Source organism: Melanostigma gelatinosum (assembly GCF_949748355.1).
Source record: "Melanostigma gelatinosum genome assembly, chromosome: 15".
NCBI classification, from domain to species: Eukaryota; Metazoa; Chordata; class Actinopteri; order Perciformes; family Zoarcidae; genus Melanostigma; species Melanostigma gelatinosum.
This window is the reverse complement of record NC_136648.1, coordinates 24,184,678-24,211,371: the sequence shown is the minus strand read 5'-3', so window position 1 is coordinate 24,211,371 and position 26,694 is coordinate 24,184,678. Positions and strand designations below refer to the sequence as shown.

Sequence of the window (26,694 nt, the reverse complement as noted above, 5' to 3'; positions counted from 1 at the left end):
ATAGCTATAACTTTGTGATTTTGTCAGGGCCAGCAGAGAAGGCCTTGCTGGCCCTGACGGCCCACCACTGACCTAACTCCAATGTAAACCCATCTGTTATGACATAGAGAATTATTATATTCTGAGAGCAATGACAGTATAATAAGCGAGAGAGTCAGCGTAAGGATGGGCAGATGGATGGGTCAAACAAACACAGGGCTTTCACCCAGGAGATCGCTGTGAAACTCAGCCAATGTTTGCTTCTTTTACTTTTGTTATGTAACTTACATACTTAGCTAACATTGCATATTTAAGTTATGTAACAAGTATACTTATTTCAAGTAACCAGCAAACTTATTTTACTTAACAAACATTACTTATTTGTACCCCAATCACAATCTGTTCTCAAAGGCTAGAGGGGAACATAGAGCGTCACAGTTGGAAGCGTAGGACCTCTGAGCAAGCATCTACATTTGATGAGTTGGAAGTGAGAATGTATTTAATTCAATATATCTCAGTGTTGTTCTAAACTGACACGATAAATGCACAGCAGCAGGTGTAAGATAAAGTGATGCTGTGTTACTGCAGCAGAGATGCATCAGTCGTAGTAAATGGAGTACCTGCGTTGTGGGGCACTGCAGGTTGATGAGTATAGCCGGGTTGGCACATTTCAAGATGTTGAAATAGAATAGGATGGTTTTCTTCCTGCAAAAAAATAAATTAAAATCACACAGTGCACATTTCTCCAGTGTGCACTTCTTTTCCAGTTAGTGATTTCATGTTCCAGAATGCCTCGAAGCAAAGAGTCGAGATTGTTGGGTCGAAGTGCATTGGTCCCTGTTGCTCTATTTACTTCAATTCTGAAATTCTGAAATCCTTTCAGCAGCTAAACCTCACAAACTTGTGTTTGCAGCTGTCCGTTGTTCAAACCAACAGATTTAGCATTTTACTGCAGATCCTGAAGCTTTTTAAAATGATGGATGCAGCTCTATTTCCATTTAATGGAATGGTGGTGAAAAAATAACCTTTGACTCTTGGGTTTAAATATATTTCACCAAGTGTAAGAGTCGATTATCTTTATTGCTGGTCTGCGCTTGGGTCCTTCCCCTGCTGCCTGCTCGACAAAACTGTGACAGTTGGTGCAACGTACTGTATTTGAGAGCCCATACTGACTATATTGATCACACTGAGTGTATAAACTGGAATATCCACGGGGGGGAAATGGTTCCTGGAGATGTACGTAAAATGAAGATGACTCATGACCTGCTCTCACACTAAGCTCTAACCACACTGAACTATCTGAGTGTAACGTTGCACCTTCTTAGTTACGAGCACCAGCCACAAAAACATAATAAAGTAACCACATTAGTCCTCAACCCTCTTTCCAAACCTTCATTAAGTATTTTAGTACACAGATGTCTTTTTTCATGCCAATCACTTCAGTTGTTAGAACTGTATTTGGTCTTGTATCTGTGTAAGCTGAATACCCTCTACTGTGCATACACAACTCATAGGGTCATCCTTCAATCAGAGGATCGGCGGTTCCATCTAGTCGCATGTTGACGTGTCCTTGAGCAAGACACTTAACCCCAAAATGACTCCTGTGCCTACGGTGTGTGAATGAGTTAGTCTGATAGGCAGGTGGCCCCTAGCCCCTGCTATCATTACCTCTGATGTCCATTAAAGGCAAATAAACATCAATAAATCTGCTAAGAAATCATTGAAAAAACCTTAAGATAACAGAATTTGACTGAGAATCATCACATTTTCTATTTTTCTTCAGTGTCAAAGCTCTTTACGACATCCACTTGAACATAGACAATGGCAGAAGTTCAGTCTTAGTCTTACTAGATCTCTGCTGCATTCGACACGGTCGACCATGCCATACTCCTAGAAAGACTAAAAATCTGGGTGGGACTCTCTGGCACAGCACTTAACTGGTTTGAATCCGACTTGAAGGGCCGAGAATACTTTGTGTCTGTAGCTGATTACACATCAGAGCTGACTAAAATGACATGTGGTGTTCCCCAAGGTTCAATACTGGGGCCTCTTCTGTTCAACATCTACATGCTTCCACTAGCTCAGATTATGGAAAGCAACAAAGTGTGTTATCATAATTATGCAGGCGTCAAATCTACATAACTATGTCACCAGGGGACTATAATCCCATACAAGGCCTGGGTAACTGCATTGAACAAATCAACAACTGGATGTGCCAGAATTTTCTTCAATTAAACAAAGATAAAACAGAAGTAATTGTTTTTGGTACCAAGGACGAACAATTGAAAATCACCGCTCAGCTTCAGTCACTGATGTTAAAACCCACAAACCAAGCCAGAAATCTAGGTGTAGTTATGGATTCAGACCTCAACCTGAACAGCCATATCAAGACAATTACAAAATCAGCCTAATATCACCTGAAGAATATATCAAGGATTAGAGGATTTATGTCTCAACAGGATTTGGAAAAACTTGTCCATGCATTTATCTTCAGCAGACTGGACTACTGTAACGGTGTGTTTACAGGTCTCTGTAAAAAGTCCGTCAGAAAGCTGCAGCTGATTCAGAACGCTGCAGCTCGAGTCCTCACTAAGACCAGGAGGGTGGATCACATCACTCCAGTTCTGAGGTCTTTGCACTGGCTTCCTGTCCAACAAAGAATTGACTTTAAAATCCTGCTGTTGGTTTACAAAGCACTGAATGGTTTAGGGCCAAAATACATCTCTGATCTGCTGCTACCTTATGAACCATCCCGACCCCTCAGGTCGTCTGGGACCGGTCTACTTTCTGTTCCCAGAGTCAGAACTAAACATGGAGAAGCAGCGTTCAGTTTTTCTGCTCCACATATCTGGAACAAAGTCCCAGAAAGCTGCAGGTCTGCTGAGACCCTCAGCTCATTTAAATCAAGATTGAAGACTTTTCTGTTTGCTGCTGCCTTTAATTGAACCACATTCAATTAATATATTCATCAATTTCCTGCATTTCTGCATTTTATTTCTTGCACTGTTTTTTAATGTTTTAATGAATGTTCTTAATTGTTTTTAAATCTCCTTTTCTTTTGCCTTATGTTTTGATGCTTTTAATGGTTTCATGTGAAGCACTTTGAATTACCTTGTTGTTGAAATGTGCTATACAAATAAACTTGCCTTGCCTTGCCTTGCAATATAATAAATCACCCCTCAACTCTGAAAAAAAAACAAGAATTAAAAGTAACCATAATAAAGAAAAGTGATAGTGTAGTAGAGGGATATGCATATGTATGTACATGCATGTGTGAGGGCGTGAACCTAAAGAATCAAGACAAGGTTTATAAATGTTAATGTCAGTGGGCTCCTCTTCTGTGTCACATGTTTGTATGATATGAATAAGACAGAACAGAACTCGTCAGCATGTAGCAACAATGAATGACCAGTAGATGGCGGCACACAGAAGAAAAGCATCCTGTGTGTTGGTCTCATCCCACTGAGTCCTCTGAGCCTGACAGACACCGCCTCTCATCATTCTGCTGCAGCCTGCTCAGATACATGCTATCATTCACCTCTGTGGTCGCATCAAGTTATTTTTTGGAGTAGTCATAGACAATTCTTAGCATGATTTATCAATTTAAAAGACACAGAGTTTTAAGACCACCAAGTGCTTGTACTAGTAGCATTTTGGGTTCATCCCAGAGAGAGTTAGTAAATATGTACTGTCTCCTAATTCAGTGTGTGGATCTTCTGAAGTCTGTCTCTTTATCCTCGGATGATCATAACAGGTCGATATGGTCCGTCTCATATCAAAGACCACTTCAAATACGGCCAAGAATTGCAGAACCGAACTAGTTTAACAATAACAGCCTTCGGTATCCCATAATCCTTTGCACAGCATTCCTTTGAATTGTTAAATGGAGCCTGGTGTTATTCAGACAGATACAGATAAATGGAAGTTTTATGGAAACAGTATATCTAGCTACAAAACGGGTAGCTCGGTACAGCTCGGTTCTTCGCGGTACATAAGAAGTACAGAAAGCTGAATAGAGATGATGATGGGATCTAAAGGAGTATGAAACTACACCCACCATAATAAAGAACTCAACAAAGGCCTCCCAGTGAATGGCTATCATACTAAATGTACAAGACTCGTGATATACCACCCCGGTACAAACACAAATATATGAACCAACAGGGCATGTTATCGACACACTGTCACAGTGCAGGAAAGCACATTGCTATCGGCAGATAAGTGACAACTTTGTTGGGATCATTTTCTGTAACCAGTGTAGCATGAAAGCACGGTGGGACCATCGAGTTCTTCCATCGTGCTTTCATGCTACACTGGTTACAGAAAACGATCCCAACAGCAGGCCATTCTCTCTTCTCTCTAATAGTTTAGCCTTTTTCAGTGCAGCAGCCATTATGAATGAGAAGGTTAGCCGAAGGCTACGCTAAACTACTTGCAACATTTTCTCTCCATCTCCATCATGGCTACAGCCTCAAATCACAGTTTATCACCTTAAATGTATCAAAAATATGTGTCCAATATGTTGGGGATATAATGGAGGAGTTATGTCAATATATATACATTAGAACATCTATGATTGTGCGCATTACAAGGGAACAAGAGCTGAATGTTATTTCTAGACGTGAAGGTCATCGGAATTTGATGGATTATTTCTACATTCATGTCCAGACTTAGAACCCTTGAGGGCTAAACAAGCACAAAATGACATCACTGTCAGTCTGTCAGGATCTTCAATGTGTGCATGTGTGTTCACAAACAGCTCATATTGCACTCATAAAACAAGGCAAGCAATTGTAAAAAGAATAATCTCCTGAGGCCCTTCAATTCAACGATTCTATGACATTGGTCTTTCTGTTCGTTGTGACTGGTATTCTCTGTCATGGATGCAACTTCAAATGTAGCGATGTGCAATACTTGAAATAGAATAGAAGAAAAGTTAAGAATTTTTGAAATATGGAAATTAAAAAGTACAGGTACACACACAACATGACTTTGTTACGGTAATACAAATGAATGTAATTAGTTAAGCTGCAAAATGTTACAAGTAGGGATGAGATCATGCTTCCAAAGGTTCTCCGGAGACATTCTCACTGATGGGACCAACCACAGTGTGCGTCCTATCAGCACGGTCCCACATTGATATCATCACATGATGCAAGGTACATGTGTGTGTCTTTCTTTTCTTGTTCGTTAGTAAGTTCTTTAGCTGCAATAACTTTCCAAGTTTATCTTACACACAATAATTAGGTTAAAAAAATTGTCGATATTTTTTCCATAAAAATGCTGTCAACAGAGAAAATAAATTATAATTAACCAATATGTTCCAATGTTTTCAGACAAATATGCAACATAAATAAACACTGAAGTAAGATCATTTGAGTGACTACATGTGAACGTGTGGGGGACTGTAGGTGTAAAGGGATCTGTGTGTAGAGCAGACCTGGGCATTGTACGGCCCGCGGGAGGTCATTGGGAAATTAGGAATAAAACGTAAATAAGTGTACATCATGCACAGAATAGAGCTGCATTGCTTTTATTTTGAAGGCGACTTTTGTTGTTTTTTTTCTTCTCAATGTATGTTAGTGCAGTGGTTCTCAACTGGTCTGGCTGCGGGACCCACCATCACCCCTTAATGACAAGCCGGCACCCACGACCCAAATTATATATAATATTTGGGTATATCTATATTCAAGAAGTCTAGTAGTAGTAACGTCTCTGTGTAGTAAACAACTGTCAAATCAAATAAAGAAAGTACACATCAATTATATTTTAACAAATATTCTCATTTTTCAAATTTAACTGGATGGATTATAAATAATACATAGAAATACATCAATAAATGTTCTTCTCATTTCAAGTAAAATAACGGCTGTATTAAAAAATAAATTACGTAACAAAATTCATTTTAGCAAAATAATTTTCACTGAATTGCCCTGCAGCTTTAAATTCAGTTCATTCAGGGTGAAGTGAAAAAGCCACTATTATATTTTTCTCACCTTCTAAAAAGAGGAATTAGTGTTTGACTGGACAGACTCATATAGGTGAATTCTTCAGAGTCTAATGGTCTCTCTGGCCATTTCTCTCTTTCAGAGATCGTCCTATGATTTGACTTTCACGACTCACACCTCAATAAATGGTCCTGCTCTGCTCATATGTCCTCGTCTCTCCCCGTGTGTCACGGTGTGTGTACATCTCACTCAAGTCAGGAAACGTGTCAGAATACTCATATTTGATTGGCTGAGCTTCATCACGTGATGTGATTCACAACGCATTGGGGTGTTTTTCCTGCACCGCTGAACAAGTTCCGTAAATGCTGGAATAATTCCGCTGCATAAACAATGCCCTTCAAAATAAAATCACAACTTTTTTTTTTTTTTTGTCAGGCAAAGACCCGCGACCCACTGAAAACAGGTCCGTGACCCACTTTTGGGTCGCGACCCACCAGTTGAGAATCACTGTGTTACAATGTGAATCGTCATTACGAGAGGAAACACACGGAGAAATACGAAGAATGGACTGATGCAGAGCGGACAGGACGTCTGAGGCTTTGCTAGTACCTTTGTGTTGCGATTTCAAGACTTCAGAACAGCTGAGAGTGAAACATGATTTCTTCTCCTTCACGTGCAGTGTGGATCATGCTCCCAGTGATGTTCAGCTCCAACTCATTGACCTGCAGTCTGATGCAGTACTGCAGAGCACTTTAAGTCAGTATCACTGCGGGAGTTTTATTCTTCTCTCAAAGAGGAGAACGTTCCACACATGAGGAGGCATGCTCAGAAGATGTTGCTTCTCTTTGGATCGACCTACATCTGTGAACAAACATTCTCTGTGATGAAGTTCAACAGATCCAGATCCTCTCACTGACATCAGCTGTCAGCTGTCCTTCACATCTCACCTCACACACTCAGCCTGACTTCAGTCACTCGTTCAAGCCCAACAAAGACTAGATTTCTCGCACTGAACTGAAAAACAGAAAATTAGCTAATTTGTATCGTAATAGTTACAGTAATAAAAGTACTAATTTTGCAAAAACATGATCCCTGTCACAGTGTTCTTGTATTATATATGGATATTACAAATGTATATGAGTTTGGATTATTCCTGCTGCAGATGTTGTAGGTGCAGCTCATTTTAACTCTTTTATACTCTGTTGATCAGTTTGGGTAGTTAGGAAAGGTTTGAAAAATTATAATCTGCAAAGTATCTAGTAACTAAAGCTGGCAGACTAATGTAGTGGAGTAAAAAGTACAATATTTCCCTCTGAGATGTAGTGGAGTAGAAGTACAAAGTTGAATAAAATATAAATACTCAAGTAAAGTACCTTGAATTTGTACATAAGTACAGTATACTTAAGCAAATATACTAGTTACAAGAATAATATTGAGCAGGATTGAGTTCAGTCTGTTGGTCCGGCCCTCCACAACAGTCCCTGTTTCTCGTGCGGCCCCTTGGGATAATAATTGCCCCCCCCCCCCCCCCCCTCCTGGTGCAGAGTGTAACAGTGACTTACGCGTTGGAAGTCCCCGTCTGACCACAGAACTGTCCATAGCTGTCTGTTGGATGGAGCACCTTCCTGGGGTCCCCATGTAACCGGGCTGGACGACACAGACAGACAAGACGGACAGATCATTCACTTCAGCAGAGAAACCGTATATATAGATAGAGATATTAAAGCTACTAAAAGACCTTCAACTATTCACAGCTTTAAAAATAAAAATCTTTTTTAGCCGAAATCCATCTAACCCTGATGTACAACACAACAGAGAGGCACGAAGACATCCAGCAGCCATGGGAGGAATCTGTGTTTGCTTATTTTCAACCATCCGTCATCCCTCTGTGCCAAAACAGTGCCGTGGCATGAAATTAGAAGAAAAAATCTCAATACTGTGATAGGTTTTGAGTTCCTGCACTTGGTTTGTCTTTGCCGAAGTCATTAGTATTCCTGCTATCTTCTAGTGTGTACTAGTATGCTGGTTACGACAGTGCATTACAACATAATCTGTATGTTGTCCTTAAGCATTACATCATTGCTGAAGCTATGACTCGTTTGAAACATGAAATCAATGTAAAATAAATATGTAATACAAAGTGATTTTAAAGGTGCAATATGTAATGTCTGGCCACCAGGGGGCGGCAACTCACCTCTACTACTATAGGTCCATACAAACTAAATCTACAGTCATAAGTTAGAGAAAAACAAAACAACTGCTGACTAGCAGCAGAGGGCAAGACATCGAGAAACGATGGTCCGAGCCGTCACCAGGAGACTACTGGACCGGACGTGTTGGACTGAGGACAGAGTGGACGCTACAGTGACTCACTCTCTGGGAACAAGTGGTACTACAAGACAGGACGGGCCAGCTGCTCATTTCAGTAGATATCTCTGCAATACATATAGACGTTTTCTTAATTGTTTTACTATTAAAATTACAGCCACATCTTTCACATTGCACTTTTTATGTATTTATCCATCATGTATATACCAATCTAATGTCATTTGATATGCATGAAGATGCATTTAAAAGTTGATCAAGTGGTGCTCCAAAGTTATTCTCAAATAAAGGCCAGGGTCGTTTTCCCCCTCAGTTGCAGAGAGAACTTCAGACGGCCTTTATTTGGGACCGGCTGATACGAGTGAACAGCCTTCGTTTTCTGAATGTTTGGAACTGAAATTCTGGCCAGATTTGACACATTATACCTTTAAAGAGATACGACGTTCTCTTTTGTGCAGATGCTGGTCGGCATTTGCACCTGTGCCTCATGCTAACTGTTTCAATCCTTTTTTTTTCATTTGAACAGGTGCATATCGTTTGACAGCCCGGTTTTGTGTTGTTTCTATGCTAGTGGTGGACTGGAGAAGTTGACTATCCTCTCTACACAAAGGAATTAGCTTGTGTTGCAAACCTCCCTTTCCTGTCTGTAAACCGTCTCATCATTGTGACATTCATATATCTACAGCGCAGTGGTTGGTGTAATTACGTAATGACAATGAAGAGAAAGGAGATTGTGTGTGAGTGTGTGTGTGGGTGTATGTGTGTGTGTGTGTGAGTGGCTCTGAAAATAAGGATGGATGAGACAAAAAAGAGATGGGGGCTAAGTACAAGGTGCAGACGGTGCATGCGAGAGAAAGAGAGAGCGAGAGAGAGAAAGAAAGAGAGGGTGATGTCATCGGGAATGATGTCATCAGTGTTTGGTAGTAGCAGAGTGGAGAGGAGTGATACTTTGTGTAAGAGTGTGCACACACTATGGTGTGGTGTGGTGTGACGGCTCGTGTCGTTATTGCATGCATGTCTGTGTGTACAGTGAGATTTGTGAATTCATGCCCTCCTTATAGGGTGATGTCACCTGTAGCCAGTAGCCCCCAGTAACACACACACACACACATACACACACATTTGAGAGGTAGTGGCAATAAGAGCCCCATCTATAGGAGCAGGAATAGGAGTGGTAGTAGGAATACCACTAGCAGCTCAAGCAAAAGCATCAATAGATTGAAATAGTACTAGCACGTATGCATCTCCCCCGTGTGTCATGGTGTGTGAAAACCTCGCTCGAGTAAGGACACTTGTCAGAATACTCATATTTGATTGGCTGAGCTGCATCACGTGATGTGATTTACAAAACATTGGTCGGTGTGTTTCCTGCACCGCTGAACAAGTACCGTAACGGCTGAATAAGATGCGCCGGTTAAAGCAGTGATTCTTAACCATGGGGCCACGGCCCAATCATGAGCGCCACCTAGAGGGCTGCAAAAAGCTTTCAGTTTTGCACCTGTGGGCCGCGGGACCGCATAGGTTATCAATTGAAGACACCAGAAATATAACTGTTATACATGAGACGCTCAGTTACAATATAGCTTCCCACCACCTGGTGGCGGTAATGCGTCAGTCAGTTGTTTAACAAGCTCCAATCAGCAGAAGAAGATACTCAGCTAGCCGCTAGCCTGTAGCGAAAGTTATGGATACGTTTTTAAAAAGAAAAAATGAAGACGACAGTGGTGCCATACCCCCCCAAAAGTCTAAATGTGTGCGCAAGTACAATCCTGACTTTCTTAAGTACGGCTTTGTGAACGGAGGCAACGAGGCAGAGCCGAGGGCCCAGTGTGTGGAATGTGGGCTAATGCTGTCAAACGAAGCACTGAAGCCTTCAACAATAAAGCGACACCAAGCGACCAAACATCCAACGCTCGTGGGAAAGTCTGTTGGGCTTCTTGTTGTGTATGCAGGTTTACATACACATGATAATAAATGTCTTTGTGATCATCACATTCTATCATCTCATTTATTTAACAAGGGTTTTGCCTGTTCAACTCCGCGATGACACCGGCGTCCTCGATCCCCTTCCGTTCCTACAACTTGCTTACGCAAACTACGTCACAAAACATGGCCGTGTTTGGTATCCCAGCATGCCCAAAATCCTCATCTTTGCAAAGAAAACATAGATTTTCTTTCATTTCTTATGGATTTTTCACAAAAGGAGCCCAAACACACACTGTCCAAAGTCGCCATAACCGCTGCAAGTCGTATCTTGCAGCATTTCGACGGAAAAAGACACATTACAGACCCGACAACGTGCTAGCGGATGTTACCATGGACCTACTGGCTTCAGAAAACGCTAGTACTTATAGTACAAACCTTATCCTCCTCTTCCATAAGCCGTCAACCAACGTATAACCTCTGCGTAACTGAGCTACCCGCACACTCGATCGTGCGCTCGGTCGCAGCCATTACGCACAGCAAGTCCGCCACTCACACACCATGTCTTCGACCTTATGTACATAGTTTGTCCATGTGTCCATTTGGGTCTCCAAATGTCCTTTTAGAGCTCCGCCTGGATCTCTTCATGGAAGAAACACTGTAGAATGGTCATACTTTGTCCAATCTTCTTCAAATTTGAGGCAGTTGTTCACTGATAGTGTAGTTACAGCCCTATACTGTCCTTTACCTGTACAGATACAGCCACAGGCAGTTATTTATCCTGAAAGATTCTTTTTTATTTCATGCGGACAAAAATCTTCAATTTTTACTGACTCCAAAGGCCCACTGCTCTGTTTCTGTATGACCTACAGGTGTCAACACTTTTGATGCATATAGTCAGAGTGGTTCAGAAGCTACAGCCATTTTAATTTGGGTGTCATTTTAGGCGGTTTTGCTCCAAAATAGGGGTGGAGCTGAACAAGTAACAATATAGTTATTGAATACAAATCAAACCAAGAGTGAGATCAATTAGTTCAACTAATACAGTGTTAATATTTGAATGGGCCCCGGGACACTTTGTACTTGAAAAGTTGGGCCCCGAGGTCAAAAAGGTTAAGAACCCCTGGGTTAAAGTACAAACTCGCTGCCTAATATGTATGATTCCAAAATATCGATTTTAGGTCCTGGGTCCGGATGCAACTGCGTCTGGGTCCGCCAGTTAGAGACCCCTGCTCTACACTTTCTCTCTTTCTTTCTCTCCTCTGTTTTCCCAATGTCTCTCCTTTCATCTCCTCCTCTGAACCACCGGCCAGTTAAACAATCAACGTGATCAGGGCACGGACATAGAGGACATAAGTCAGGGAAACAGTTGAAAACCAATTGATCGGGAAGACAGAGATAATGACAGAAGCGGAGAAATTATACATGAAGCAACAATCATCTGGTCCATAACTTCAGAGGCACTGCATTAGAATATGTAATATGAGAACAGAGTATGCAAGCTAGAAAACTTAAACAGTGGTCCAAAATAAGCTAAAAGCTCGGTGACGATTCTCTCTGGGTTCATCACTACGGAACACCTTTCCCATGACACACGGTGCTTCTGATACATTGTTGATAGAATGCACAGACTGTATAGAAGAAGTGGAAGTAGTGACTGTGACGTCCCAATGAACTACCGTTTTGAAGCCCCTAGTTCGTAATTGTTGCCGTCACTATCTTGTTTTTTTTGGCAACCAGGAGTGACAGGAGAGGGTGGAGCTAAGTAAAACAGAACGCTGAATAAGACATTTTTAGGCATACAAAATATTACAGTTAATTAAAAAACGTTCATAAACTGAGAACACACTGTGACAGTGTCAAAGGTCATTTAAATTAGACACATTCACAACTAAAACATTGCCAATGAAATACCACACACACAATTAATAATCACATGCACCCAGAATGCACCTGTGAAAACACCTGTCTCCAATTAGATCACTTAGAAATCAAAGCTTGAACACTTTCAACAGGCTTCAGGTTTACTCTGGTGTGAACAACAATGGAGGCTCATTTTGGAGAGTCAGAGGACTGTAATTACAATACGCTGTATTTAGTTTAGAGTACAATACAGCAATATGTTCATATCATCTTTGTATTGAATTGTATCTGATACTGTTATGAGTATTGAAATCCACATTTCCCTTGTGTTCATAGTCTACACTGCATGCTACACATGAAAAAGCCTCTCGAGATAAAAGTGTTGGATACGAGCAAATAGCTATTTATTTTGTGTCTGTGTGTTGTGATGAAAAGAGTTAATGTAGTTTTGAATGAAGGGTTTGTTCTTGTAAGAGATGTAGATGAGTCAAACAAATGAAATGAATGTCATTCCTAAATCTAACGAAGTGCTTTTGTTGGCTCAACCTAACTTCATGTGAAGTGTATTTTTGTTTTGTTTTTGTTCACATTAGCAAAAACGACAGAACAACGACATTCGCGATCAATTGACTTGTGGACTAGTAGCAGCCGGACGTTGAACATAAGAAGGAAGAAATGAGCAGGCAACTAGTGGAGACAAACACAAACACATGACCAACAGACCGCTCCAAAGCACCAAGCTCCCCCACAAAGGAATGTCCCAATAGTTGAATAATGAGCTCCTGCCCTTCACAATCACTGAGAGAACGTCTCACCTAGAGGTCCGCAGAGCACCACCGACTGTCCTACGTGACTGAATAGGGAGTTGGTTTTTTTCGCTGCATGCAAACACACACACACACACAAACATAGATTGTCGGTGTGTGTATATTCACCAGACTGCAAGAAGAGACTGATCAAAGACGCTTTTTCCCACACTCACTGGGGGTGTGTGTGTTCGTGTGGGTGTGTGTGTGTGTGTGTGTAGACTGACTCACCCACTATCCCCAGGGCCACATATGAGAGGATGACAATGATGAAGATCAAACAACATAAGATATCAGTGCAGCTTCTGAAAAGACAGAAAATAAGGCGTCAACCACAGCAGCCATATTCACAAAACAGCTTACACTGTAACTTCTGGAATAATATTCTTCATACGATGTACTATACAGATTTTGATACAACTTTGACTCTCGTTGAAAATCATCATGAGGCAAACGTAGTGTTTGGATAAGAACATGTGATACATATGCTGCTACTGTGAAGAAGGTGTTTCTCTCTTCTTTAATTATTTGTGTCTCTGGCTCTGGTGAGGGCAAGATAAAGAAACAAAGAGAGCTCAGCGTTTAAGGAAGAAGAGCTTATTCCTCCGTAGGAAAGGAGCGAGGGAAGTTATAGATGGAGCATCAGGGAACAACTGCGGATCTCCTCCCAGTCGCACAGCTGAAAAGATGCAATTATAGATCAAAATGACACGTGTGTGTGCGTGTGTGTTTGTGAGAATGTGTGTGTTGTGTGTGTGAAAGCTAATTACTGCGAGGACTGAAGTCAGATTTCTGGTTGATGTGGGGAAAACTAGTTTCATTCCGCTACAGATTGATGAAAGCTTCATTTGAGTCCTCCAAACACGATGTGTAACGGACATTTTCAAATATTCTGGTGTCATCGTCATTGTTAGTGTTCTTCTGTCTGAAACGCTCCATTTTAGCACCTGTCTCTTGAAGATCCCCTACCGCAGAAGCCCAGTTTGCTCTGATTAGTCAGCGTTTTCCATATCTCTGTTGTAGTCGTCTCCACATCGTACCTGCAGCCGCGGACTCGGTGTGTAGCGTCACTTCCACCGGTGACATCACCGGTGACAGCTGTGACATCACCACCTCAACCAAGTCCCGAGGGCTCGTTTAAAGGGGCAGGTTCTGAATATGGGCTGGGTGCTTTTCTCCATATACGCGGAGGGTTTGGATACTTTCACAGTATCTATATAGCACCTAGACGTGCTTTATAATTGAAAAAGAGACATGGAAATCTCACTTCCTACAATATGGGACCTTGTAATCTGTCGATCACAAGTCCTTAAACCTAACAATGTGGGTCTTGTACATCTTGTACATATTCCACCAATATTTCTGTTCAAATGCAGCCGTGCATATTCGGATGAGCTGCTTGCGAACACAGCCTCCTTCTTTCACACCTTCAACCAACTTCTTTAAAAGGTCGGCGTTGCGATATTTGTGCATACCCAAAAACCTGTTGATATCCATTTTTTCCAATTGTTTACGAATATGTGTTTGTTCTCCTTCCAACCACAAATGTGGGCTTTTCTTTTAGGCATGCATCCCTGTGGTAAAGCCCTAAAGCAGGGCTGTCAAACTCAAGGCCCGTGGGCCGAATCCGGCGCGCCACGTCATTGTATGTGGCGCGGGAATCCGCCAGCAAAAAAATAAATAATTGTTAAAAAAAGAAAATTGAAAGACTTGATAATAAAAATATCCCCATTGTCGAAGTTATGAGATAGAAAGTCAAAATGATGAGATACTTAAACACACAGTCACAGAAGCAGCTCTTTGGCTGGTTACTGTACATGTGACATGAAATGTATTGTGAGCACATTGAAGACTACTTTAAACGTGTCTTTACAACACATGAAATACTTCACGTGGGATTGTGCAAACGCACCCTTGAAAGTATTTTAAGCATTCAACAAAGTTGAATGTAACAAAGTTATTTACCAATATGTTGTGAGTAGTTACATTTATAACCGGCCCTTTGAGGCGACCGTGATGCTGATGTGGCCCGGAGAGAAGATGAGTTTGAGACCCCTGCCCTAACGCGATTGTTATGCATATATCAAATGCGCTATGTACAAAGACAGCTCCTAAAACCCGAATAATATCGGCATATCCCTCATGTCTTAATGTAAGATGCTACATTCAGAACAAGGCCTAATAGGGCCACACATGTGTGAATGCAGGCGAGTGACACCTGCCGAGGTGATATAGAAATTGAGAGCTCACCAAAGGTGAAATCTATGCAAAAAAGAGTCATTTTCTCATAGACTTCGATACAACCAGAGGAGTCGCCCCCTGATGGACATTAGAGAGAATGCAGCTTTAAGGCAGTTGCCGCCTGGTTGTTATGCACAATTTTGTTATTTACTGACTGAAAAGAGGACCAAGAAGAAGAGATTTAGCTGTTTTGCCATTACTTAGCTTTATCCTGGAAATACTAGTGAAGACAGTGTTGTAATATTGGATGGCTTCGTGTGGGCATATACCGTATATTCATATATACATACATACTTTAGGACAGAATATAAAGAATAATGCATCGCTTCTGCTTTGCATGTAAAGATGGAAGTCTGGAGTTACCTCCTGTGGACTGGACCTCTGAAGGAAGGATCAAACTTGTGTGGTTCTCCTGGAAGAAGAAAAAGGAGAGCAACACAGTGAACAGGTGCTGAGACTTTAATGAAAGTATTTCCTTATTAATATCTCCGCCTGGAGATAATGAGATCGGTCATGTAGTGTGCGTGAGAGGGGGTGTGCGTGCATGCATCTCTGTGTCTGTCCACGGCTAATCTCACAAACTGCTGCAAAATGTTTTGGGTGCTCATTTATGGCCACATGGCACACCTGGCAAAGATATGCACCTTACTGTGTGCACCTTTCTCTTGTTGTTAATCCCTTCATTAGGAACCCTGAAAATCCCACCAGTGACACCTCAAATCCTGCTGCCAGCAAATCAATTTAATGTTGCTATGGCAACTCTCTGACAACCGTAAGGAAGGTCTAAGTTAACTTCTCTTCACTGTGAAATGAGTCGTCTTCGTCCTGACTGTGTGCATTGTGTGAGTAAATGAATGCGGAACACCATACAGCTGTAGGGTACTTGTAATTGAAATTGAGCATAAATAAAACTGGAGAAAAGTTTACATTAGTTGAGGTGAAAAAGAGGAAAAGAGGATCAAAGCTAATCTAAAAAACAAAGCGATTGCCATTTAAAGGTGCTTTCATGTTGCCATCCAGTGTTCTTCATCAAGGCACATTGTATTGCTGTGATATGTGTGTATCCTTGAGATCTAAAACACAAGTTGAGAGCATAAAGGCTGTGAAAAGCCTGTTTATTGTGTTTTGAGCATTCAGGCATTTTTCACCTTTATTATATGGTTATTATTGCAGAGGACAGACAGGAAATAAGGAAGGAGAGACAGACGTGCACATCCATGGAGCACTAGTGTTGAATATTAAATACATCATTAATATTGCTTTTTATTTCACATTGTGAGAGTAGAGCCAGAGTAAATCAGAGTTACCTTCATAGCGTTGACTTTATGAATGAGAATGAGTCAATGAGAGCTACCTAACAATGCTAACACTGTTTATTGGGAAATGAAAAAAAAAGAAATAAAAAGCAGAAAAGGGGCACTTTAAAATAAAACCTCTCATGATAAAAATGATATAGCCTATAATTCAGTTATAATGAAATGCAATGATGAAATAACGTTTCATGATAATGAGTTTTAATAATTTCTTTAATTCTCTCACAATATGTTGGTTTATTTATATGGTTAAAAGAGTTAATTCATCTGATTCATGTGATTGTTTATTTGTGTTTTATATTCATTCAATGTTGAACATTTTGGGGTTCATTATGTAAAATGATATGCATGCTTTTGTTGTCGGCCGTCTGTATTAATAATAAATAATATCAACAACTCAAGACTTACACTTAGTCAAAAGCTGAAGTTAAATTGAAGTCATATACTGCATCTGTATGTATAATGCAGGATAATTGGTGACACCAGCAGCCTTTTTGGATGTGCAAACACGTGCATAATGTGATGTGTGGTGCTATGAGACTTCCTTTGGACAGCTGAGGTTTACAGCTGAACATGTAAATGAGACTGTCATTTATTCTCTCTCTTCTCTCTTTCAGAACCTTTTTCCCTCCTTCGCAGAGACGCTGAGTGTTCTTGAAGATGAAGATATGGAAATGAGACAATGCTTGTCAAGATTTAAACATCAGATGCATCATACTTCATAGTTACACACACACACACACATATCAGTAATAACGTGCACACTAACAGACAACACAGGCACACACACACATAAGGAAAGAGAAGTACGCACATACACTTCCTGTCAAATTTACATCTCAGGGCTCACAGGAAATATTTAGAGGGAGAAAAACATTTCATCTTCCCTGCTTCCTGTCAGCAATCAAAGTCATGCTTTGTTATGTAACATCAGCCCACCCTGTCTTCCCAGGCATCGACCTCCTCTCATGAAGGAGGTGAAGCCAATGTGGAGGTGCCTTAAAGCTGCATTCTCTCTAATGTCCATCAGGGGGCGACTCCTCTGGTTGTATAGAAGTCTATGAGAAAATGACTCTACTTCTCTCTTGATTTATTACCTCAGTAAACATGAGTTTATGGTCTCAATCTCTCGTTTCAAGTCTTCTTCAATACAGCACGATGTTAATTTGGTACATGATGGTCCATTCAGAGTCAAACAGACCATAAAGCAGGGGATGCTTTAGGGCGGGCTAGACACAGAGCTGTATACGGCGTCTCTACGTCACTCCTCCGCATTCCAAATCTGGCAACTTCCGTTTATCGGTTGCATGAATGCAAGCGTTTTTGATTAAAAAAGAACAGAAACTACAATTTTTAGACGGAGCTCCATGGGGACCTAGTGCTATTTTTAGAACATGCCTTGCGGGCGACTCACATGGTGCCTGCGGGCGACCAGGTGACCACAGGCTGGCTACCTCTGGTCTGTACTCTTTAATGTATTTCGTTTGCTTGTGTTGTGTACCAATATGTGTTCACAGGTCTAACTTTGGATAGTCCAAGGGAAATCCATCCATCCATCTATTCATCCATCCATCCATATATTCATCCATCCATCCATTCATCTATTCATCCATCCATCCATCCATCTATTCATCCATCCATCCATCCATCCATATATTCATCCATCCATTCATCCATCTATTCATCCATCCATCCATCCATATATTCATCCATCCATCCATCCATATATTCATCCATCCATCCATCCATCCATCCATCCATCCATCCATCCATTCATCTATTCATCCATCCATTCATCCATCTATTCATCCATCCATTCATCTATTCATCCATCCATCCATCCATATATTCATCCATCCATCCATATATTCATCCATCCATTCATCTATCCATATATTCATCCATTCATCCATCCACCCATTCATCCATCCATTCATCTATCCATCCATCCATATATTCATCCATCCATTCATATATTCATCCATCCATTCATCCATCTATTCATCCATCCATCCATCCATATATTCATCCATTCATTCATCTATCCATCCATCCATCCATATATTCATCCATCCATCCATCCATATATTCATCCATCCATCCATATATTCATCCATCCATCCATCCACCCATCCATCCATCTATTCATCCATCCATCCATCCATCCATATATTCATCCATCCATCCATCCACCTATTCATCCATATATTCATCCATCCATTCATCTATCCATCCATCCATCCATATATTCATCCATCCATTCATATATTCATCCATCCATTCATCCATCTATTCATCCATCCATCCATCCATCCATATATTCATCTATCCATTCATCCATCCATCCATCCATATATTCATCCATCCATCCATCTGTCCATCCATCCATTAATTCATCTGTCCATCCATCCATTCATCCATCAGTCCATCCATCCACCCATCATTCCATCCATCCATGTATTCATCCATCCATGTATTCATCCATCCATCAATGCATCCATTCATCCATGCATTCATCTATCCATCCATCAATCATCCATCCATCCCTCCATCAGTCCATCCATCCATGCATCCATCAGTCCATCATCTATCCATCCATCCATCTATCAGTCTATTCACCAGTCCATTCATCCAGACATCCATTCATCCATCCATCTATAAATCAATCCATGCATTCATCCGTCCATCCATCCATTAATTTGTCCATCCATCCATCCATCTATCTAGCAATCCATGCATTCATCCCTCCATCCATCCATCAGTCCATCCATCCATGCATTCATCCATCCATCTATCCATCAGTCCATCATCCATCCAGCTATCCATCAGTGCAGGGATTTTCAACCGCTGTGCCGTGAGAGATCGTCAGGTGTGCCGTGGGAAGATCATTAAATTGTCAGCATATATCCGGCCCTCGTACAACGGCCCGCCAGAAAATATCATATGTTTATCATAACTGGCCCGCCACACCACAGAGCTCCGGGACCAAAGGTGGCGATGTGAGCTGACTTATTGTTCGACATAACGAAGCATCTCACTGCGCTAAACCTCCAGCTTCAGGGACACCTCAAATCCTGCTGCCAGCAAATCAATTTAATGTTGCTATGGCAACTCTCTGACAACCGTAAGGAAGGTCTAAGTTAACTTCTCTTCACTGTGAAATGAGTCGTCTTCGTCCTGACTGTGTGCATTGTGTGAGTAAATGAATGCGGAACACCATACAGCTGTAGGGTACTTGTAATTGAAATTGAGCATAAATAAAACTGGAGAAAAGTTTACATTAGTTGAGGTGAAAAAGAGGAAAAGAGGATCAAAGCTAATCTAAAAAACAAAGCGATTGCCATTTAAAGGTGCTTTCATGTTGCCATCCAGTGTTCTTCATCAAGGCACATTGTATTGCTGTGATATGTGTGTATCCTTGAGATCTAAAACACAAGTTGAGAGCATAAAGGCTGTGAAAAGCCTGTTTATTGTGTTTTGAGCATTCAGGCATTTTTCACCTTTATTATATGGTTATTATTGCAGAGGACAGACAGGAAATAAGGAAGGAGAGACAGACGTGCACATCCATGGAGCACTAAAGTGTTGAATATTAAATACATCATTAATATTGCTTTTTATTTCACATTGTGAGAGTAGAGCCAGAGTAAATCAGAGTTACCTTCATAGCGTTGACTTTATGAATGAGAATGAGTCAATGAGAGCTACCTAACAATGCTAACACAGTTTATTGGGAAATGAAAAAAAAAGAAATAAAAAGCAGAAAAGGGGCACTTTAAAATAAAACCTCTCATGATAAAAATGATATAGCCTATAATTCAGTTATAATGAAATGCAATGATGAAATAACGTTTCATGATAATGAGTTTTAATAATTTCTTTAATTCTCTCACAATATGTTGGTTTATTTATATGGTTAAAAGAGTTAATTCATCTGATTCATGTGATTGTTTATTTGTGTTTTATATTCATTCAATGTTGAACATTTTGGGGTTCATTATATAAAATGATATGCATGCTTTTGTTGTCGGCCGTCTGTATTAATAATAAATAATATCAACAACTCAAGACTTACACTTAGTCAAAAGCTGAAGTTAAATTGAAGTCATATACTGCATCTGTATGTATAATGCAGGATAATTGGTGACACCAGCAGCCTTTTTGGATGTGCAAACACGTGCATAATGTGATGTGTGGTGCTATGAGACTTCCTTTGGACAGCTGAGGTTTACAGCTGAACATGTAAATGAGACTGTCATTTATTCTCTCTCTTCTCTCTTTCAGAACCTTTTTCCCTCCTTCGCAGAGACGCTGAGTGTTCTTGAAGATGAAGATATGGAAATGAGACAATGCTTGTCAAGATTTAAACATCAGATGCATCATACTTCATAGTTCATCCATCCATTCATCTATTCATCCATCCATCCATCCATATATTCATCCATCCATCCATATATTCATCCATCCATTCATCTATCCATATATTCATCCATTCATCCATCCACCCATTCATCCATCCATTCATCTATCCATCCATCCATATATTCATCCATCCATTCATATATTCATCCATCCATTCATCCATCTATTCATCCATCCATCCATCCATATATTCATCCATTCATTCATCTATCCATCCATCCATCCATATATTCATCCATCCATCCATCCATATATTCATCCATCCATCCATATATTCATCCATCCATCCATCCACCCATCCATCCATCTATTCATCCATCCATCCATTCATCCATCCATCCATCCATATATTCATCCATCCATCCATCCATCCACCTATTCATCCATATATTCATCCATCCATTCATCTATCCATCCATCCATCCATATATTCATCCATCCATTCATATATTCATCCATCCATTCATCCATCTATTCATCCATCCATCCATCCATCCATATATTCATCTATCCATTCATCCATCCATCCATCCATATATTCATCCATCCATCCATCTGTCCATCCATCCATTAATTCATCTGTCCATCCATCCATTCATCCATCAGTCCATCCATCCACCCATCATTCCATCCATCCAAGTATTCATCCATCCATGTATTCATCCATCCATCAATGCATCCATTCATCCATGCATTCATCTATCCATCCATCAATCATCCATCCATCCCTCCATCAGTCCATCCATCCATGCATCCATCAGTCCATCATCTATCCATCCATCCATCTATCAGTCTATTCACCAGTCCATTCATCCAGCCATCCATTCATCCATCCATCTATAAATCAATCCATGCATTCATCCGTCCATCCATCCATTAATTTGTCCATCCATCCATCCATCTATCTAGCAATCCATGCATTCATCCCTCCATCCATCCATCCATCCATTCATCCATGCATTCATCCATCCATCTATCCATCAGTCCATCATCCATCCAGCTATCCATCAGTGCAGGGATTTTCAACCGCTGTGCCGTGAGAGATCGTCAGGTGTGCCGTGGGAAAATGTCCAATTTCACTTAATGAGTCCAATAAAATATTATTTATTTGCTGCAAATAATTTGCATTGTTGAGCGTCTGAGCTGCAATACAGTGTCTGGCTAAGTAATAAATACTCTTCCATGCCAGTGGGGGGCAGTAGGTAGCGCAGTAATGACGTGTTAATGTAGGACAGTAGAACTAAATGATGGGAGAGGTTGTGGTGACAAGACGAACAGCGATGGAGAAATATTTAAAAGGTAAAATGCAGACTCTGAACTGGGCCTTGGACAACATAACCCAGATGAAAAGCATAGTAAGGATCAACACATTGAGAGACTTAGATCATTAAATTGTCAGCATATATCCGGCCCTCGTACAACGGCCCGCCAGAAAATATCATATGTTTATCATAACTGGCCCGCCACACCACAGAGCTCCGGGACCAAAGGTGGCGATGTGAGCTGATTTATTGTTCGACATAACGAAGCATCTCACTGCGCTAAACCTCCAGCTTCAGGGACGTGTGATCACACACATGTCTGTGATCACAGACATGTGTGAGGCAGTAAAAGTCTCCACCGCTGTGTACCCGACTGCGCATGTTGCTGATAAACTGGGCTCCCTTGGCACAGAGGTCACTCTGTGATTTTTGTCAACTTTGCAGCTCAGAAATTTAAATTTGAACTGCTCGGCAAACCGTTTGCAGTTGACGTGGAAAGAGCACCCGTGGAGCCGATAGACCTCCAGTGTGATGACACTCAAGGCAAAGTGTGACTCTGAGGGCGCTGCACAGTTTCAAAGCTTCACCCCCGAAACGATGCCTTAACTCCGCCTACATGCTGCTCAAATGCTCTGCATGTTTGGAAGCACATACATGTACCTGTGTGAGCAGCTTTTCTCTGTGATGAAGAGGAACACAAACCCACACAGGAGTCGTCTCACTGATGCACATTCACTCCATCTTGAGGGTTTCCACAGAACCTAACCCCAGATATTAATGAACTGGCAGCCAAGAAAAGATCTGGCTCTGGCAAATATGCATAAAATAATGTAGCCTATTTATTTTTGCACTTTGTCCAATATCTCTTCTATCCTGTTTATTAAATGGTGACTGTATTTGGACCTCAACGTAGTCACAATTTTTAATTGTGTCCCTCCGTGGGATTGAGTTTGACACCCCTGGCAAATACAGTATGCTGTGTTATGCTAAAAGGTGTCATTTTCTAACGTTTTTGGTTGTTGGTGTGCTGCGGGATCTTTTTAATGTAAAAAATGTGCCCCGGCTCAGAAAAGGTTGAAAAACACTGCATCAGTCCATCCATCCATGCATTCATCCGTCCATCCATCAGTCCATCAGTCCGTCCATCAGTCCATCAGTCCATCCGTCCATCAGTCCATCGATCAGTCCATCAGTCCATCCGTCCATCCGTCAGTCCATCCGTCCATCCGTCCATCCGTCCATCCGTCCATCCGTCCATCAGTCCGTCCATCAGTCCATCCGTCCATCAGTCCATCAGTCCATCCATCAGTCCATCCATCAGTCCATCAGTCCATCCATCAGTCCATCAGTCCATCCATCAGTCCATCAGTCCATCCATCAGTCCATCAGTCCATCCATCAGTCCATCAGTCCATCAGTCCATCCATCAGTCCATCAGTCCATCAGTCCATCCGTCCATCAGTCCATCCATCAGTCCATCAGTCCATCCATCAGTCCATCAGTCCATCCATCAGTCCATCAGTCCATCAGTCCATCCATCAGTCCATCAGTCCATCCATCAGTCCATCCATCAGTCCATCAATCAGTCCATCAGTCCATCCATCAGTCCATCAGTCCATCCATCAGTCCATCAGTCCATCAGTCCATCCATCAGTCCATCAGTCCATCCATCAGTCCATCAGTCCATCCGACCATCAGTCCATCAGTCCATCGGTCCATCAGTCCATCCATCAGTCCATCAGTCCATCAGTCCATCAGTCCATCCATCAGTCCATCAGTCCATCAGTCCATCCGTCCATCAGTCCATCAGTCCATCCATCAGTCCATCAGTCTATCCGTCCATCCGTCCATCAGTCCATCAGTCCATCCATCAGTCCATCAGTCCATCCATCAGTCCATCAGTCCATCAGTCCATCCATCAGTCCATCAGTCCATCAGTCCATCCGTCCATCAGTCCATCCATCAGTCCATCAGTCCATCAGTCCATCCATCAGTCCATCAGTCCATCCATCAGTCCATCAGTCCATCAGTCCATCCATCAGTCCATCCATCAGTCCATCAGTCCATCCGTCCATCAGTCCATCCATCAGTCCATCAGTCCATCAGTCCATCCATCAGTCCATCAGTCCATCCATCAGTCCATCAGTCCATCAGTCCATCCATCAGTCCATCAGTCCATCCATCAGTCCATCAGTCCATCCATCAGTCCATCAGTCCATCCGACCATCAGTCCATCAGTCCATCCGTCCATCAGTCCATCCATCAGTCCATCAGTCCATCAGTCCATCAGTCCATCCATCAGTCCATCAGTCCATCAGTCCATCCGTCCATCAGTCCATCAGTCCATCCATCAGTCCATCAGTCCATCCGTCCATCCGTCCATCAGTCCATCAGTCCATCAGTCCATCCATCAGTCCATCAGTCCATCCATCAGTCCATCAGTCCATCCATCAGTCCATCAGTCCATCCGTCCATCAGTCCATCAGTCCATCCGTCCATCAGTCCATCCATCAGTCCATCAGTCGATCCGTCCATCCATCAGTCCATCAGTCCATCCATCAGTCCATCAGTCCATCCATCAGTCCATCAGTCCATCAGTCCATCCATCAGTCCATCAGTCCATCCATCCATCAGTCCATCCATCAGTCCATCAGTCCATCAGTCCATCCATCAGTCCATCCGTCCATCAGTCCATCCATCAGTCCATCAGTCCATCAGTCCATCCATCAGTCCATCAGTCCATCAGTCCATCCATCAGTCCATCAGTCCATCCATCAGTCCATCAGTCCATCAGTCCATCAGTCCATCCATCAGTCCATCAGTCCATCCGTCCATCCATGTATCATTATCTATTGCCACTTATCCTTGGAGGTGATAGACGATTTTGGCCATATTGTCCATCCAGATCAAAAAAGCTATGGAACAAAGCAGCCGTTCATCAAATCTGTCAGAACATTTTTATCTTACTGTTTGTGAATATACTGCTCAAAAAAATCGATGAGAACTGACAGGTGGGGCAGTTTCTCATATAAATAAATCTTAACGTACATTATGTGGAGTTGTTTCACCAGTGAGCAGTGAGCACACATTTTTCAAGCTGTGAGTAGCTCTATGTTTTCTTTGTATAATGCAGTATGGAACAATAATACCAGTGAACAGTACACAAACACCAAGTGCATTGAGTACATCTGAATGCACACACACACACACACACACACACCTAATTGACAGTGTTAGTTTAGCCCGGTCTCATCATAAAGGACTTATCTCACTTATCTGTTACGCTCTTATAGATCCTCCCACCAACACGCACACGCACACGCACACACACACACACACACACACACGATCTATTCTGTTGCTCAACATCTTGTGAAATCATTTTTGATAAACCAGTGTACAGTAGGCAGTTAATGCACAACAGGACAGGATGAGTAAGAAGCATCCCTGTTGAAATAAACATAGCTGAGGTCAGCTGATGGCATTAGCGCACAGTAATACTCGGCTAATCTTTATCCCGCTGCTGACCAAAATAGCCACAGTCTGCTCAGTACGAAGCACCAACACCACCGTTTTGATGCCTTTTCTTCTGTTCCTGTCGAGTTTGAATGAAGTGTGTTTTACAGTCGGCGAGATAGAATTACTGTTTCTGTCAATGGAGTCTGTAGCTTTGAGGAGAGTATATTAATTGGATGTTTTGAACCTTAATGAATTTTAATAATTGTCCAAAAATATTATATTTATGTTGTAATAGACCTACCTGTTATGAATCTGTCTATATTGTTTTGAGGAATGCAAAATCAATATTCCTACTAGAAATTCCATCTAGAATAGAAAAATTGATGTTGTGAGCAAGCGGTGGAATTATAATTTCCAGGTCCATCATGTGATGCCATTGGTCTCAAAAAATACTTTTTCCCTTAGACGTACATTTGGGTACATCGACTTCCCAGCACGAACACTTGAATAACTCAGTTAAAGAAGATCTCTGCAAGATCCGGGTACTTTTAGACTTGGAAGTCAAACTTTTTTTTGCCTCATGCACCACTGAGCAACTTTCATAGGAATGAAGTCAATGAACAGTGTATCCAGTTCTTTCGATCCATCCATGATCCACACCAGACAGCAAGCAACGGTCCTTAAAGCTGCATTCTCTCTACTGACCATCAGGGGGCGACTCCTCCGGTTGTATAGATGTCTATGAGAAAATGACTACTTACACTTGATGTATTACCTCAGTATTCACTGTTGTGTTGTACTTATCCCGACCCGCTCATGTCACTTCTGGTGGCAAAAAAACAAGATGGCAGCTGCCAAAAAGCCGAACTAGAGGCTCTTTTCAGCCGTAGTCCACAAACCAATGTGTGACGTTACTGTGACTTCTACTATCCGTCCTACCAAGGAAGCGTCCTTGACTTTGAGCAACACCGCTATTTACATCTGCTCCTATTTGTGGGTTTGATAGTTTCACGTGTTAGCCTGCTTTAAGGTGTGGTTACTGTGACAAGATGGTTGGACATGTTTCACCGAGAAAAACAAAACAAATGTCGACTTGTTTTGTGGTGTAAAATAACAAACAGTGAATTGCTTTGTTTGAGTCTTTTCCAGAAGCT

General features: G+C 41.6%; 1 protein-coding gene across 1 annotated transcript in view; it reads right to left on the bottom strand.

Moving 5' to 3' along the window:
* The window catches only part of LOC306789153 (choline transporter-like protein 5-A), a gene marked incomplete at its 5' end in the record, with an annotated part of 41,185 nt that overhangs the window by 13,909 nt on the left and 582 nt on the right, over positions 1-26,694 (bottom strand). Inside the window, 4 exons of the mRNA XM_079284959.1 lie at positions 600-684; positions 7,490-7,574; positions 13,076-13,149; positions 15,449-15,497. Of these exons, the coding sequence (XP_079141085.1) occupies positions 600-684; positions 7,490-7,574; positions 13,076-13,149; positions 15,449-15,497 (293 nt within the window). The remainder of the gene's footprint in view (positions 1-599; positions 685-7,489; positions 7,575-13,075; positions 13,150-15,448; positions 15,498-26,694) is intronic.